The sequence below is a fragment of the Sapajus apella genome, unplaced genomic scaffold (assembly GCF_009761245.1).
Source record: "Sapajus apella isolate SASKATOON/1434 unplaced genomic scaffold, GSC_monkey_1.0 scaffold19, whole genome shotgun sequence".
Taxonomy (NCBI): Eukaryota; Metazoa; Chordata; class Mammalia; order Primates; family Cebidae; genus Sapajus; species Sapajus apella.
The window spans coordinates 7,061,512-7,080,409 of NW_022436959.1; the positions used below are offsets into that span (position 1 = coordinate 7,061,512).

General features: G+C 36.1%; 1 protein-coding gene and 1 pseudogene across 2 annotated transcripts in view; both read right to left on the reverse strand.

The window, feature by feature from the left end:
• Window positions 1–7,519: 7,519 nt before the first annotated feature.
• Window positions 7,520–10,521, reverse strand: LOC116557407 (annotated as a pseudogene). The gene is made up of 2 exons (XR_004271506.1): window positions 9,332–10,521; window positions 7,520–9,272 (listed from the first exon to the last, which is right to left on the reverse strand). The product of XR_004271506.1 is annotated as a 26S proteasome regulatory subunit 8-like (transcript).
• Window positions 10,522–12,268: 1,747 nt separating this feature from the next.
• Window positions 12,269–18,898, reverse strand: part of ZNRF2 (zinc and ring finger 2) — an 88,950-nt gene continuing 82,320 nt past the window's right edge. The window contains exons 4-5 of the mRNA XM_032286892.1: window positions 18,119–18,198; window positions 12,269–14,896 (exon numbers count right to left, since the gene is read on the reverse strand). Coding sequence (XP_032142783.1) covers window positions 18,141–18,198 — 58 coding nt within the window. The 3' untranslated portion in view covers window positions 12,269–14,896; window positions 18,119–18,140. The remainder of the gene's footprint in view (window positions 14,897–18,118; window positions 18,199–18,898) is intronic.

Here is an 18,898-nt window from a genome sequence, read left to right on the forward strand (position 1 = left end):
TGATCCATCCGCCTTGGCCTCCCAAAGTGCTGGGATTACAGGCTTGAGCCACCGCGCCCAGCAGTGATACACTTTTTAAGGCTGAGATAGGTGGATGACCTGAGGTCAGGAGTTTGAGACCATCCTGGCCAACATGGTGAAACCCTGTCTCTACTAAAAGTATGAAAATTAGCTGGGCATGGTGGCAGGCACCTGTAATCCCAGCTAGTTGGGAGGCTGAGGCAGGAGAATTGCTTGAACCCAGGAGGCAGAAGGTGCAGTGAAACAAGATTGAACCATTGCACTCCAGCCTGGTGGACAAGGGCAAGACTTTGTCTCAAAATAAATAAATAAATAATTACTCAGGCGTGATGGCATATGTCTGTAATCCCAGCTACTAGGGAAGATGAGACAGAAGAATTGCTTGAACCTGGGAGGCAGAGGCTGCAGTGAGCCAGGAGCATGCCATTTTACTCCAGCCAGGACAACAAGAGCAAAACTCCATCTCAAAAAAAAAAAAAAAGGAAAAGAAAATAAAATGTGGCATATATGCACCATGGAATACTATGCAGCCATAAAAAAGGATGAGTTCATGTCCTTCTCAGGGACACAGATGAAGCGGGAAACCATCATTCTCAGCAAACTAACATAAGAACAGAAAACCAAACACTGCATGTTTTCACTCACAAGTGGGAGTTGAACAATGAGAACATATGGATACAAGGAGGGGAACATCACACACTGGGGTCTGTCAGGGGGTGGAGATTTTGGGGAGATAGCATTAGGAGAAATACCTAATGTAGATGACAGGTTGATGGGTATACCAAACCACCATGGCAACATGTCTACCTATGTAAAAAACCTGCACGTTCTGCACACATATCCGAGAACTTAAAAGTATATTAAAAAAAAAAAAAAAAAAGCATCCCAATGAGACTTCAGGAATGTCTGAGTAAGGAGTTTGGCACAGTCTCTCCTCAAAAAGCAATGGTAAAACTTGACAACTCATTTCAGAATTCTAAGAAGTGACAAATGCATGCAACAAGCCGAGAAACATTTACTCAAGAAAACCTACTGCACCTTGGTTAGAACAGTGGGAGTCCATGGCACTGTAGTCTGAGGCTACCCCATCTCACTCTCCTCTAATCCCTCAAATTCTGTGTCAATATAGTTCCACCAGTGTGTGCAGGCTGTCAAGGCCTGCAGCCTCCCTGCTGGAGGGGGCTGAACTGATACGGAGCAGAATGTGGGAAAAATGCACATGAAGGGGTATTGTTGAAAGCAATACCTATCTGGACAGCAAACAGGGAAGGCCAACATTGCACCTAAAGTGAGATACTGGCTAGAGCAAGCCACAGATGGGCAAATCAGCTAGAAATTTAACAGACCTAGGAAGTGAGATAATAGAGCATCATGTACAGAGCTGCACACACATGACCCAGCAATTCCACTTCTAAGTACTTACCCAAGACAAATGGAATCATGTTGAAACAAACAACTGAAGGCAAACGTTCATACTAATATTATTCATAAAAGACCCCAAAGTGGAGACAATCCAATCTATCAACTGGCAAATGGATAAACAAATGTGGTATATCCACATAATAGAATACTATTCAGCAAAAATAAGGGAAAAACTACTAATACATGCTAAACATGGGTGATCTTCAGAAACAACTATGTTAGGTGAAGCCAAATGCAAAAGATTCTATTTTTGTATCATACCATTTATATGTAATATCTAGTCAAGGAAAATCTATGGAGACAGAAAGTTGATTAGTGGTTGCCTAGGACTAGAGGAGGGGAAAATAGAGGGTGATTGCTAATGAGTATGAGGTTTCTTTAGGGTGATGTAAATACTCGAAACCTGATTATGCTGATGACTGTACAACTCAAAAAACATATGAAAAACCATTTAACTGTATACTTTTAGTGGGTGGATTTTTATGGTATGTAAATTAAATCTCAACCTGTTAAAAATAATGGTATAAAGAACTGAACAGACCCTTCACCAAAGATGATACAGGAATGGCAGATAAGCATATAAAAAGACAATTAATATCACTAGTGGTTAAATAGATTCCCAAAAAACCATGAGATACCACTATATATCCACTAGAATGGCCAACATTTAAAACACTGACACCAGCATATGTTGGCAATAATGTGGTAAAACTGTAACCCTCACACATTGCTGGTGGAAATGTAATGTGGCACGGCCACTTTGGAAAACAGTTTGACAGTCAGTACCTTATAAACAAATACTTACCACATGACTCAGCAATTTTATCTCTAGGCATTTATTGAAGAGAAATGAAATCACATGTTCACACAAAGATTTATATTCAAATGTTCATAGCCACTTTATTCATAATAGCTCCAAACTAGAAAGAGCCCAGGTTCCCACCAAGAGAATAACAAACTGTAGCATACTCATCTAATGGAACACTACTACTGATTCAAGCAATGTCTTGTGGTGATTCAAGCAACATCATTGCATCTGTGATGTTTCTCAGAGACACTATGCTAAGCAAAACAAATTTCCACAAATAAAGTATATACTGAATGATTTCATCTAATCCACAGTGACATAGAACAGGTCGATGTAGGTTGATGGGTGGGAACCAACAATTAAGGGAGTTGAAGTATCTTTTCAGGGGTGATGAAAATATTCTCTATTTTGGTTGTGGTGATAGTCACACAGGTATATAGGTCTTGTCCAAATTAATCAGACTGTACATGCATAATGTTTTTGTTGCATGTAAATTGTAGCTTAATAAAAAGTTGCCTTTATGGAGGTTGCAGTGAGCTAACATCTCGCCACTGCACTCCAGCCTGGGCAAGAGCAAGACTTTGTCTCAAAAAAATATAAATTACTTAAAAAAAAAAAGTTGCCTTTAAAAAGCAATGAAGAAAAAGCAGATTAAAAATATAATACTATTCTTACTGATGAAATAGCCCTCTAAAAGTAGAAACAAGTTAGGAAATCTGTGTCTGGCTGGCTCTACCTCGATCCTAGTGTTTGCAGTACTTTCACCTACTTTCTCCTTTGTTTCAGCAGCACTGACACACAGGAAGGTCTGGTATAAGGTATAAAAGTCTTACCGGACACAGAGTCAAATAAGGGGTTTTCCAATGACCTTAATAACCTCATACCTTGTAAGAACTGACACAAATACTTATTCAAGAACTAGGTTTCAAACAGCCTTTTAGAGGTTTGTGATACTATAAATGATTAAGCCCCATTAGGGCAGGCACTATCCTTTTCCCCCATCAATGTTTATGTAGTGTCTTACACAGTGTCTTCCATCTATTGAATGTTCAAGAAATATGTGCTAAATGAATGAACCAACACTGCCATTCACTCTGCGTTCTAGTTCAAGTAACTCCAATACACATTCTCCTTCAGGGACAGAGATTTCTGAAGATTACCAAGGTAACTTGAAGAATGAAAATCAGACTAGAGTTACATACTTAAACTTCAATAGCTTTCTAGTGATTGATGTGAGTGTAGCAGAACACTACTTCTGAATTATTAACTACTACATTTTTCATTCCTAGTTTGTGTTCCTAGTTGCTTACAGCATTTTATTCAGTGACTCATTGATGGTCTGCTTCGGCAGGGAGAGAAAATGAGGACAAATCAAAGATATTATTTTGAATGTCTAAGTCAAGTTTTTTAAATCGAAAGGAAGAGAAGTGTCTGGAAGCTAAAGGGTTTTGATTTGTCAGAGCCATTCTGGAGGTAGAAAGAGCTCTTAGGAATCTATCAATTCTATTGTGAAAATCAAGGATCAGAGCCTGGCTGAATTAGACAATTTGTCCTATGAACCAGATTTGGGGAGAATGAATAACGATGCCAGAGCAGTTTTCTCAACCAAAAAGGGTCAAGAGTTTGATCAAGCAGGAAAGAAAATTGAAAGGAATATAGCTAGAGTTCAGTTGCAGAGGTCTGAGACATTGCTGGCACCCTTTCCTCTTCATAGGTTGACCCATTTTTGAGGTGTATGAGAAAACCTTTGATAGGTTGTACACTGGCTATACAACAGAATCACACTAGATTAACTTGGAATCTCTGTAGTGAGACCATGACCTTAATATATTTAAAGAGATGCCTCTATACATCCTTCCTCCCTCCTGAGTTGATCTAATGTTTAGCCAAGAATTGAGAACCATTGGCTTATGGGAATCCCAAAGATGATGTATGTAATGTCTGTCTTCCCACTGTGTATGCCAGCCTTATACAACCTCCCTGCCAATCTCTACCAGCTAGCTCCATTCAACACAGCATATGAGCACACATGAACATCTAGGCACTAAACTATGAACATCTTATTGAAGACAGTTTAGAAATGACTAGTAGGTGCCTCTTATGCTGGATTTTGAAGAGTCAGCTTTATGAATTGAGGGTTTGGTGGACAAGTTTAACAGTTTAAGCATTGACGTGCGCAGGAAGCCAACTATAGCTGGAAGGTCTGAAACCCATAAAAATGTCCCCATAGAACTCAACGCAAGGAACAAATATGACTAGAGCTATTCATCAGCATCACTCACAATTCCTGGTGATTTTTTGGCCAAAGCCTCACAGACACTTCCTAACTATAAAACTGACCAGGGATTCAAAGCCCATATGTCCTCACCAAACACCATAACCACAAAGAAAGCCAATGCTATCTATGAACGTACATGAAGATTCATTAGACCCTCAACCTTTTAAAGGTATTTCCAGAACTTTCATTAAAAAATGAGAAAACTGCCTCAACTTAATAATTTAGGACAAATTCTGCTCATGTACAGCAGTTAAATAAATGTTGAAAGAGACCCAAGGGTCTTCACAAAGTTGGAATTAGAAGGTCTTCAGAAATATTCGGGTAAGGCTAGGAATAGAAAAAGTCTCCCAGAGTCATCTGGACTTTTGCTGTCCAGTACAGTAGCCCCTGGTCACGTATGACTCTTGAGCACTTAAAATGTGGCTATAGTCCTGAATAGAGATGTGCTGTATGTGTAAAATACACACCAGATTTCAAAGACTAAAAAAAGAATGCAATGTATCACTTTATAGAGTTTTTAAATACATGCTAAAACAACTATGTAAAACTATTTACATAGTTTGCATATGTAAATACCTTTGGCCTTTGCAACATTTGAATTTCAACAACAGATGAACTGTGTATACCATTTGATGGACATCATCTATTTGAATAACCTTAGCATTTACAGATTTAATGATATTCCAAGGGTTAACGTGCTACCTTGAAAGGTACACATGCAGGCTTTTATGATATACAGTTATTACTTTTTTGAAACATAAATTTGTATTTGCTAACACTGAATAATCTATGTTCAGTTGTCCAACCAGTTATCTTACCACCAAATGATCAAACCAAACCAAAAGTATTAAATCTCAAGCTGACTTTGTTGGAAAGATATTTTTTAAGTTACATACTTTTTAAATCTCCTAGAATAATACACATTAAATGCAAAAGTTCATAGAAAACATTACTATAAAAATAAGGCACTACTACAAAGCAGAATTTTAAAACCCTGCTTTATAATTATAGCATCATTAAAATACTGCAGAAAAATCATTGTTATTTTTACTCATTTTATGTGGGAAGTCGAATCTTAAACCATGTGATAATATTTATAAATACAGGGCTCTGACATCTTTGGATATATCCCTGTCAGGTATTAAGTTTATATTTTCACAGGCCTTGTATTGTAGGAATTCTTGGTCTAGGAAGTCCTAAGTTAACTCTAAGAGAAACTTGTGAAAACCTGATGTTTCCATGAATATGTGGCATAAAATTAGGGAATCCATGAGCAGAGTTATCTCCTTGACCCCCAAGGATATCCCAACGTTTCTGCCGCTCTTCCAAGAAAGAAATGTAAGCGTTACCAGTATTCATTTTCTGACTTTTGTTAAACAAAACAGATTATGATGGGGCCAGCAGCAACTCATAGCTTTCCAAGAAGTCATAAAATCTCTTCTGGTCCTCCTCTTACCTAGGCTAACCCAACCTATCTTAACAGCAGCATCCATCAGGACAGCAGGCTCTATCTTTCCCATATGTCTACTTCTACAAGACCCTGCTTCCAATAGTAGATTTACCTGGGTAATGAAGATCTGAGAAGACTGATATAATAGAAAGAGTATGGGACACATGAACCAAAGAGAAAACCTCAAGAATGCTTCAGAGTGCATCTCAGCATTTCACTAAGCAAACCCAGGAAAGCATGGCTGCATTCCAACAGGCAGCTACAGCTAAGCAGGGAAGGGACACGAGGAAAAGTCCAACCCAACCAAACTACATGATTTAACTAGCTCAGCTATCCCACTTATCACACACTTACTGACTCCCTAAAAAGCGCTGGGAACATTTGGGTGGAGACACCTCTTGTACCCTAACAGACACTGCTATGATTTGAATGTCTGTCCCCACTGAAACGCATGTTAAAACTTAATCCCCAATATATCAGTGTTAAGAGGTGGGGTCTTTAAGTGGTGATTGGGTCATGAGGGCTATCTATATCCCCCAAAATGGATTCATCTATGCATGGATTAATGGGTTATATCAAGGGATGGGGTTAGTTATCACGAGTGGGTCTGTTATGAAAGCTAGTTTGGTTCCCTCTTGTGAACTCCTTCACCATGTGATGCACTGTGCTGCCTCCAGGCCGTGCAGCACTGGCAATACAATGGACTAGAACTTGTCCTGGTCTTGTCTTTCATCCCTTGTATCCAAATGACTACCCAGATGGGTCAAGTCTGCTCTCTAAATCTTTTAACTTTTGTTCTTCTGTCCTTGCTTTCCCTATTTTCATTGCTTTAGTTCTGCCCCTCATCTTGCCTGAATTGGTATAAATTTTCTGACAGGTCTCTCTGCCTCTAATCTCATACCTCTGTAATCTTAAGTATAAATGTGATTATCTTTTTCGTGTTTCAAATCCTTCAAATGTAGTTTAACAAATAAATCTCTTCATGACTTAACACCTGTTTACCTCTTTGGATATAGCAACTTTTTTTTGGAGACAGAGTCTCACTCTATTGCCCAGGCCGGAGTGAAGTGGCATGACCTCAGCTCACTGCAACCTCTGCCTCCTGGGCTCATGCCTCAGCCTTCCAAGTAGCTGGGACTACAGATGCATGCTACTGCACCTGGCTCATTTTTGTATTTTTAGTAGAGATGGGGTTTTACCACGCTGGCCAGGCTGGTCTCAAACTCCTGGCCTTAGGTGGTGATCCACCCCACCTCGGCCTCCCAAAGTGCTGGGATTACAGGCATGAGCCACCGTGCCTGGCCAACATAGTAACTCATAAAGTGTCACACTTTTCTCCTATCTGTGTATGTGCTAAGCTTTTTGCCTTGGGAATACTCTTCCCAAATTTTCTGCTTTGCATGTTCCACATCCCTTAGAGCTAAGATCTATTTTTTCTTAAATACTTAAGTTTAATCACTCTCTTGCCTAGTCTCAGTTGAATAACTTTCCTTTATACCTCTATGGTACCTTGTACATGTGTCTATCACAGCTTTTATTGTTCTCTATTACATGCTTGCTTGTTTTACCCACTAAAAATTCAGTTCCTAGAGATCAAATATCTCATTTCTACATTCTTGGTCTGTAACAATCTACAGAATCAAGTAGTGCTTTATAGTTGCTGATACAGCAAAGTCACTATATTTTAGTCAGAGTGGAAATCAGCACCCATAATGTTCTCCATTACACCTAGGCTTCTTTAAACACTTCAGTTAAGGTCTTAGATACTATGACTACACCTCATGACTGGAGAGAATGTGTTTATTATTTATACTAGCCACTAACATTATTAAGTGCTTACTATGTGTCTGGTGCTTATATACATGCACTTTTTAATTTAATCCTCACACCAACTCTGATGTAGGCATTAGTATCTCTTTTTACAAACAAAGTGGGGGAGGGGACCTTTATCTTGTTCAATGTCCCTAAGACTTTTTCCAGAACTCATGTTCTTATGCTAGGAAACTCAATACCTTTTACATCATGAAAACCGTGGTGTTTTTTACTCTTCTTTTCAAAACATAATGAAATGTTACTAAATACAAGCTAAATTTTACAAGTTATTGATTATGCAATAATCAATAGCAGACCACCCCTCCCCAAAACATTTTTTTTTGTTTTGTTTTGCTTGTTCCATAGAGCTTTATTGTAGGGATACATACAACAGATGTCTACTCAATTCCACAGTTTCTTGATGGATGTGTTTGTCCTCACTGTCTTCTGGCATGACTTTGGCTACCACTATCTCAAAGTCCTTCTGAGTGACATGGACTCGCTATTACCTCAGGGCATACAGGCTGGTTTCTGTGCACATGCCCTTCATTTCAGCCCGATGCTCCTGACATAAGCTCAGCAATTTTTCTCAGGTTGATTCCCTTGGTCAGGTTCATTTCTGAGAATCAATCTTGAAAGTGTCCAGCAGGGCCTCCTCATTGCAGGGTGGCAATTCAATTTCTCTCTCAATGTCCCCTGGAAAAAGCATTGCCAAGTCCAGGATATCAATCGTTTTAGTAGCCATGATAAACCCTGATATTCTTGGTGGCCTCAAAGCCATCCTTAAAGCATCGTCTGCTGCACTTCACTGTTCCCTCCAGTGAAGCAATCCCCTCCAGCTGAGAGGAGCCGATGGAGTCGATTTCATCCATGAAGATGACAGATGAGCATTTTCTCTGTCATGACAGGAATTCCCCAATGAATTTCTGTCCCAATTCAGAGCCAGAGACATGAATAAAGGTACAGTCCCTATGATGAGCCAGAGAGCCCAGGCCAACAGTGTCTTCCAAGCAGCACTCCGTTGGGCTGGGCAATGCCCAGTGCACTTTGAAGAGCTGGGGATGCTTTTTGGGCAGCTCGATCACTTCTTTGATCTCCTTCATCTGCCTGTCCAGTCAGTCTGCCAATCATTTCATAAGTCAAATCTGGAACTTCCTTCACCATCATCATTGACACCAATGGGTCCACCTTGTTGGGTAGGATCTTGTATAAAGTGTAGCTATCATTTCTTAGAACCACCCAGGAACTGGGTGTCACATCACTGATGCTGATATTTTTGTCTACATCTACAACAAACTTGTCCTTGGGATGCACCTGGACCAACACTTTCTTCTTAGTCATGGCCTGGACTACTTCCCTGACACAGAAGTTCTGTTCTTGCAGCAGCTGTAGCTCCTCTCACAGTAGGCACACTTGAGCATTTAGTTCATTCCTGTGTACCTGCTGCCTCCAAAGATTTTAGGCCTTATCATTTACAATCAGTTACAAATGCACCTGGAGTTCAGAACTGTCCCTTGTGGCTTTCCCCTATCCAACTTATATTGCAGCTGACCCTAGAGTTCTTCAATCTTGGACAGATAATACTGGCACAGTCCTCTGTCTGCCTTTTCCTCCTCCAGTTCCATCTGCTATGGTCCATGAAGTGCCATCTTGTCTTTTCAGTATAGAACGCTGGCATCTTAGCCATTTTGGCACGCTGGCATAGAAGCAGAGGCTTCCCTCCCCAAAATTTAACAGCTGTCCAATCATATTTCAATTACAACATTTACATACAGGTTTTACAATAGAAATGTCAAAGTACATCTTTTACTTGTGGTTAAGGTAACAATGAAAGACTTCCTTGCCCATTACTAATATAAGCATTATTACTTATTATAAAATTTTTATTAATAATTTTAAATTCAATTTTCTGGGAATGAATATAGAAAAATAAAGAAGCCATAACATTAATTAATTCATGGTATTTTTCAGCATTCAGTTATTTCTTAGTTTTACTGCAATTTATTGTCAACTTCTAGATAGAAGAGAGAATATGACAAATTTCCTCGAAAACATTCTTCTCTTTCTGTTTCTAAATAATGGGGTAATTTAGCAAGATCATCTGGAAGTTTTATTTATTAAAATATGAATGAGTTTTTTCCATTTTAGTTTAGAATACACTAATACAAGTTGTTCCCAATTCATTTTCTCTATGTCTTGTGATTGATGCTTTTGATATCTTATTTAATAGAAAAATACTTTACCTAATAGAGAAAATTAAGATTTTACAGAAAGAGTTGTGGAAACCATGAATAAAGCAATAGAGCCATGACTTTCAATGAAACTCACAAAAACAGTTACTATAAAGAAAGAAAATGTAATAAACTAGTGTAATAAAGACCAATATCATCAAATTCCAAAGTCTCTTTTGACTTCTGTAAAGGTCTGCTAACTATATTTTATGCAGATAGGTACTCGAAATGCTACGAATAATCAAATCTTTTAAGATTCTGGTACCAGGTTTACTGATAACAGGATATAAGCTGAACTGTAAATTTATCAAACATAAATCAACAGTACCTACCAATTTCAACCTACTAAGTCAGAAAAGGAAGGCATGGGAATTCAGTAACAGAACTTTGTCATTTCCAGTGCCAAGACAGGTACCTCAATGTTCAGATCAGAGCTAAGAAACACAATGTTAGTTCATAGATAACACTGGTTTATAGACAACAAAATTTTATCATTTAAAATTTTTCATTTATTTCTGGGATGTTAGTTTACGCCATGCTGTTTCTGTCTCTCTCTAAATGAGCAACCAAAAATCTCTCTTATTATTTAGTCATTGGTCTAAAATTAAACCAACCCCCCCACTAAGTACAGTAATGTTGCATTTTCAACTAAAACTAAGTATTAACATATCTGGTCTCCTCCAATGCCTTTCATTTTCCATAGAGCATCAGCTGACTTTGGAGACCGTGTATTTCACATTTAATACAGGAATTCTATGATTTAAAAAGAATATTGTTTCCTCGCTTAAGCAGGGGATTCACAAAATATGATACTCAAAGTATTATTTGTATGTTATTACCTAGAAAGGTTTACCAGCTATTCTTGACTATGAATCACTACTAGGAGTATACGAAGTGGCAATTTCCTCTAAAGAAAACCAAGCAATTTAGTTTTAGAATACAAAGATCTGGAGAGAAAAGAAAAGTTGATAATAAAACAGAGAATTTAACTACTGTTATTCACAACATAGCAAAGAAAAAATCAGAAGTTATACACTTCAGAAAAAAGGGAATAGGCCAAAGAGAAAATGTTGGCATGCTAGAATTTTTTTTTTTTTTTAAACTAAGAAAATACCTGTACAAGAACAAGGGACACTGAAAAAGGGCACTTCACATTTAACCACTCATTGTCAACATATACTGAGTTCACCTCAGGATGAATCAAAATTGTAAGAAAATGGTCCAAATGAACTAGAAGACTTCTAGCAACTAACAAACTATACTCATATTTAAAAAGCACCATTTACTTCTATGTAGTTTTATATAGTTCTCAGCAATCTGATTTAAATGAGAACTTCCTCTGTGAAAGAATAAGTTGTTTTGGATATTATTATCCATACACAGTATGAATGTCAATTAGATGGTAAATTCAATTATTCTTAAATTTAAAAAAAAAGTTTCATCCTTTGTTCAATAGCTTATTTTTGGAAAAATTCCCCTCTTCCACTCTCCTAACTTGTTAAATAAGGTTAGGTAACATATACATTGGATTTACAGTCTTTTTCATTTAAAACAATATCAGCATTGCTATAAGGTATTAATTTAAGTGATTGTTCTTAAACTTCATTATACCCAAACTTAATAATATGTCTGTGAGTCAAATAAGCTTTGAAAAGGAACCTCCCATTTTCATTAACTCATTCAGACTATAATCTTTGAAATACATAGGGCAGATATGCTGAGGCTGGCCCTCAGTCCTTTTGGGGCTACATTCTAGTAAAGTGTCTAGTGGGTGAAAACTGAAATAACTATGTAACATTTAAAACAAATTAAGACTTGCACTAAGAAACCAAAACCTGCATATTATGTAACATGACCTTTTTAATGTTGTTTCTGCTATCACAAAAAACCAGTATGCCATTATTTATATTTCAATCACAACATTGCTCTTAAAACACAATCTATAATCCATCTTGTAACCAGATCTGAAAAACACATATTAAGACTATGCTTTGTCTATTTCTCTGATAAAAGGCCAAAACTAAAACAGAATTTTACTTTCTCCTCAATATTCTGGCAAGGAAAAAAAAAAAAAAGCCAGATCAAGGTAAGATGAGGATTCAAAATAGGCAATAAATCCATTATGGACAAAGAGTGGCACTAGAGTGAAATTTCAGAACATACTGCTTTCTATATATGCACATGTGATCTTATTTGGATATGAGTATTTACAAAGATTCTAGAAAGCAAAAACCAACTTGATAACCCAGGCTTTCAATCTTTATTGTGTCCCCCATAATAATTAGTTGTCAGTAGTTTCAGCTAAATATTTAAGTATCTATTGTGATTTTATGTCTTACTTATACTATTCAGTGTTTGCATAATAGATTTACAAATATTTTAAGTGACATTATATAGAATATTACTTGTATTTTCCAGAATAACAGCTTTGACTTTGAATAAAAACTGGAGCATTTGGGCTTTAAAAACTTTTTTCCCCCTTATTTCTAAGCTGCTCTTTTTAGTAAGTTACTGATAGAGACTGAATTTAAAGTCAAAATGCCAACTTTTGTAAATTTTGCCAAATAGGGATTGCTATAAACAGATTTAAGTGAATACTGTTTCAGAGAAATATAATAATTAAGTAGCACTTGACACTGACAAACAACGAACTTTCTTTAAAACCACAGGAGCTTCTATTGTAGCAGATGCAGCACAGAACCTTATGACAAAGAGGGGCTAAAAAGTGAATTTAAGTCAATATAGTTTAAAAAGTAAACAAGTGAAATATTAAATTGGTGCAAAAGTAATGGTGGTTTTTGCAATGACTTTTGCATCAACCTATGAGAAAATCGACTACCAGGAGAATATAGTTAATCCCCACAGTTGTATAAATATCTTCCTTTCAGAATGGAAGACAACAAAATAGTTCTGATCACAACAGTATATCAGTAATAGAAAACAAATCAATTACTCACATTCTAAGAGGTTTTACTTGAGGGGGTTGGGTAGGAGGATATGAAAGCTTACAAAATCAAAATTGTAAAATAAATTCAAATTAAGACTTCATGGTAACAGAAAAAATTTAGAAAAACAATAGTTTCCTTAAGGGGAGAATATTTTCCACAACTAGTTAAAAAGCACCTATTAAACTGTGCTGTCAGCTGTCACAATGGAGATTTTGGATTCCTTTAGCAATTGCAGCATAACAAAAGGCATTTCACAGCATAACTTTAGGGAAAATGTTATCTGATCTGGAATCATACAGAAAGCAATTAAAAACTCTTTTAATTATTTATAATATACAAATTTTTCTGGGTAGCAGCAGTTGCTCCTGTACTTGCCCTTTTAAAAAATGTGAAACAGAAACAAGAAAGTAGGGGAACAAATTTAGAGAAGAAGAGTAGCAGCGTTAAATAAAACAGCAACTTCTTAAATACATTAGGAGTAAAGAAAGATTAAAATAAGGAAACAGTACTTACTGTGCAACTTTCAGTTATACCAAGTAAAGTGCACTGCCCACTCATTGATAACATTTTCCCTATGTTGAAAACACAAAACCTACTTATCGATATTTTTGATATTAAAAAAAAAAGACATTCAATATCATAGCCCTGACAACTCTTCCAGTATTTTTAACCATTCAGATGTATTATGTGGGAAAATTTATTCACATATTTTTGTTTAACACATTTCCACACAAACTGAATTTAAAAGTGTCTATAACATTTTCAATTACAGTAATAACACATGAATAAATTATAAACAAAATATATCTGCTTTAAAAAATCATTTATCAAACGCTAACTTCCAGATTATCTGGAAAATTAAAGATGCAAATTGCTATAAATCTGGGATCCCAATTAAATTCCAATTTTTAAAGGTATATAAAACCTCCCTCAAATTATTCCAAGTTCCATTTCAGAAAATTTTATTTTACCCTTAAGTTTACAGCCCGCTAAACATTTCACCCAAATGTGAGAGAACTGCCTGGAGATGCAAAGCACAATAAATTACGTGAAAAGACCAAACAAAAGATACCCGTTAAAACAGAGTTATTGTAGCCGGCAGCACTTAAAATTGGTAATCTGTAATTTTTTTTTAATTGCATAGCTACAAGATGATTCACTGCTGATTAACTGTTGAGCAGTATTATTTAAGAGGATAAGTATATTTAATAAACTGCAATTCAGTAGAGTATTCTATATTTAATTAAAATGTAATTATATAATGTGATTTACTCTTTGGACTGCATTCTGATATTAAATCTTTAATTTAAAAATATTAACATAGCTTTCCTATGTAGAAGTCTATTTTCCACTCTTGGGGGAAAAAAAATGGAAGAACTTGAAATCATGGTCTACATTCAGAGAATGTTTTTACTGCTTGATTAAATTTCTTGGTTTCACATTTAAGACTTTAATTTATAAGAAGTAAATTATATGTTTTGAATTTAAGAACAGATGAATGCAGAAACATTATGTTGGGGAAAACAAAGAGATCCCAAACTAAACAATAAAACAAATCAAAACATAACTAGTTGTGCAGCTCTGGAGAACTTAATAAAAAGTAAATCAACTTTTAAATCAGTTAACTTTGGCGTCTGAATACAAAATGTTTATCAGTATTACCTACGTAGATGACTATTAAGGGATGTGCAGCATTTTCAAAATCCCTGTGTGTCCTTTATATGCATGTTTGGTACACTGAGTTCTGTGGTCACTGTCCTCTCTTCAGCAGGATTTTTGTCTTTCCCCAGCACGACTGTCCATCTGTGTTACCAAGTCCTCACAAAACTCAGATTTCTGGCTGAGTATGCCTGCGTTTTTGTTTCTCCAGAGACAGTATCTTCATATCCTCTTGGTTTTTCAAGCATCTTGTAAAGACAAGAAAACCTGTGTAAAAATAGATTTCCCCATGAACACTGCTGTAGTTACTATAAGTTTTCATACCCGTACTATCCTGAAAACTCATGAAATCAGTGATCTGGAGGAGAACAGATTAAGACACAGGAGGATCAATTATAGTTTAGTCATAAAAAATACATAACGAAGTCATCCCCCTTTCAGAATAAGGACTACAGCAAAGTAAAAAATGTACACATACGGAGTTCTAAAAAGCCCAAAATAAGTACAGCAATTTTCTAACTAATCAAGACCACAAATATTCATGTCTATTTTGGGTTATTAAATTATTATGCTGAAGAATATCAGAAACGTTGAGCTTTGTGGCTACACAGTGCTTTAAGTAATGTTTTAACAACACTGAATCCTCCTCAAACCCATATACCTTTAATCTAGGACAATTAAAAGGCATATAAAAATTTATCACTTGATAAATAAGAAAAGTCAGGACAGAATCAAACATGTGCAAGAGTAAAGACACTCCATGTCTATAAGCTCTTAAAAATAACTCTTCAAGACCCATAGCAGCAGACTCCACTGGTTGAGATTTCTGTAGATAACCTGATTAACAGTTCATCCTGCCCCATGTAGTAGGCTGGTTTCAAACTCAGGTTCTATACAGGAAAACAAACAAATAAGCAAATATAACACTGATAACATAAGAAAATGGGAGTGCTGTTGAAGATCAACAGACATATGCATTTCAGCTGTGAGATGAGATGTATGCTCCACATATCCCATAAGTTCACTGCGACACTAAGGAAAAATTTAGGTGATGAGAGAAAAAAAAAAATTATACCATATAATTCCACCTTACAAAAAAAGTTTATCAGCTCTGTGGTCTAAATGTTTGTGTACTCCCGAAATCGCTATGTTGAAACCTCATCTGTAGTGCTATAGTATTAAGAGGTAGGGCCTTTGGGACATGATTAGGTGATCAGCTCATGAATGTGGTTAGTATGCTTACAGAAGCCTGAGGGAGTCTGTTGTCCCACCATGTGAGGACACAAAGAAGGTGCCATAAATGACAAATGAGCTCTCATCAGACACCAAGTCTACTGGCCGGCACCTTGATCTTAGACTTCCCAGCTTCCAGAACTGTGAGCATTAAATTTCTGTCACGCATAAATTACTCATCTAAGGTATTTTGTTATAGTAGCCCAAAATACACTAAGAGAGACTCTAAAAAGACAAATTTTACCTATAGGTGAAGGATTTAGATTTATTACTTTGGCATGTAAAATACTAAGATAAAAAAAATCTCTCATTTTCTTAGCATCAGTTTTCGGTACTTCTCTTAAAATGCTTCTATAATTTTAGCCACAGTTTCATTTTATTGTCTCAACTATAAGGTGACAATGAAGGCATTCCAAATCTTTTCTATAGTGCAATAAAAACATATGAGCACATATATTAAAAATACCACTCCACCACTATACTACTCTTACCCAGCATTCTTACTTCCGTTCACATTTTGTTTATTTATTTAGATAGGGATTTGCTCAGTCACCCAGGCAGGAGTGCACTGGTGTGTTCACAGCTTACTGCAGCCTCAAACTCCTGGTCTCAAGCAATCCTCTCACCTCACCTGCCTAAAATCCGGGGATTACAGGTGTGAGCCACAATCAGCCTCAATTCGTATTTTAAATGTGTCAAGGCATGATTTACAGTAAAGGTTAAAAATGTGATAGTCTTTTAGTACTCTATAGTTTACCAAGGCTTTTACATTTCACACATACATGCATAGTTTTATGACACTCACCTGCAGTTCTCATTTCAGGAGCTATTGCTGCTATTACTCACATCTTCTCGGTCAATATTCTAATCTGCTACTCTTAAATCATCCTCCACCAATACAGCAACAGAATTCCTTGACTGTGTTTATTACCTCAATACTTTTATTCTCAAAATTAAGGAAAGTTAATGAAATAAAAGGAAATGGGGGGACCAGCACAGGAGTAGACTTCAGGATATCATCTGGTCTAGTTCCCTGTCAACAATCTCAGCCTCCCAGAAAAGCCTGCTGTTACTGTCACAAGTCCCTGAACAAAGAGACTCTAACTCCTGAAACAATTCTAGGATTAGCTAAAATGCTCTGTCTTATTATAACAATCCAATGCTTTACATCACCTCTGCAATTCTTCTCATAATAGCTTTTCATATATATGAAGATAGCAATTAAGCTAACCTTTATTTTTTCAAAGCTAAGTGATACCAATTTAATGTACTTCACGAAATATGGAAAAAAAAGGCCCTAGGAAAATACCCAATTGAGGTTATCAATCTGCATTTTCAGATAATGCAGAACCATGAAAAACTTAAATCAGCAGAACAAAACTAGTTCTTTTTTCAGTTTTAAAATGCAACTTTATTTTCTGCCTACTATATAGACAGGCACTTTATTACATGCTAAAGATGCAACAGTAAATAGTTAAATTGAATAAATTTATGATGCAACTTTTTGAAGAAAATGTTCCTACCTAAAAAGAGCAAAATTGCTAAGACCAGTCTTTGGAACCAGAATGCCTTGGTTCAAATTTCATCCTCACCAACAAACTAGTTATATGACCTTGAAAAATCAAGTTTCTTAGCCTCTCTATACTTAATTTCTCCATCTGCATAATACAAATGGTAATGGTACTGAGCTCAAAAGGGTTATTGTAACAATTAGATGAGTTACTAATAGATGTAAAATGCTTACAACAACTGGTACATAATAATACTAAATGATAAGAATTATTATTTTTTGGTTTGTTATTTTTGAGAGAATCTCACTTTGTCACCCAGACTGGAGTGCACTGACATGATCTCAGCTCACTGCAACCTCCACTTCCTGGGTTCAAGTGCTTCTTGTGCCTCAGCTGCCTGAGTAGCCGGGATTATAAGTGCGCACCAGCACGCCTGGCTAATTTTTGTATTTCTAGTAGAGACAGAGTTTTTATTTGGCCAGGATGGTCTTGAACTTTTGGCCTCAAGTGGTCCACCTGCCTTAGGCCTCCCAAAGTGCTAGGATTATAGGCATGAGCCAACCCACTCAACCAACAATTAGAATTATACAATATTTTTAATGTAAGTTTTTCTATAAAGTAGCCTAAGTGTCTGAATCATACATACACGCACTCATGCACCTCAATGAGTAAATTAATAAATAAAAATGGTTTAGAATGTGTAATGTGGTTAACACTTTAAAAAATAATCACAAAAAAAAATTACCTATAAAACAGGAAGTTGATGCTTAATCTGAAGGGTGCTCAGGGCAAGATCTATTTACTTCAAACCATTCATCTATGCAGCTAGAAAGGAACAAAACCAGAAAAATTGAGATACTTTATTAATTATTTATATCATGAAATACTTGACTTTAATATATGTTTTTGCAGGAAAAAATCAGTATTTTAAATTATATTCAGCATACATAAATAACAGATAAGAATGTTTATATTTTGATTATTCTAAGTGATCAAGAAAAAAAAACCTTTGCAAAATGATGCTATAAAGCACTTCAAAATTCAAACAGAACTACTCCCAAAAGACAATGTGAAGAACTACCACTTAACCAATATCAAAACTGAATGACAAATTTGGATAATTTATCTTTTCAAAACAATTATTCATTTATGAACATTATCAACCTGTTTATGTCACCTATAAATGTAATAAAAAATAGCTTTTAAATTTTAATCCTTGCCAATATTTCACATTTTAAAGCTATATTTATATATGATTATTGAATATTTAAATTCTATGTAATACATGTACATACACAAAGAAATATATCATAATTCATTTGCATTTGTGAAGTATTTCACGATCTTATTTTATTAGAAGTTAAATATTCGGGTGCATATGATCATCATCATTGTAGATGTGCACTGTCCAATAGAGTAGACAAGACCCACACACTGGTTACTTAAGATTAAATAAAAGAAGGGGGAACTAGGGAAGGGATAGCAGGGGGTGGGGAGGGATAACATGGCAAGAAATACCAGATAT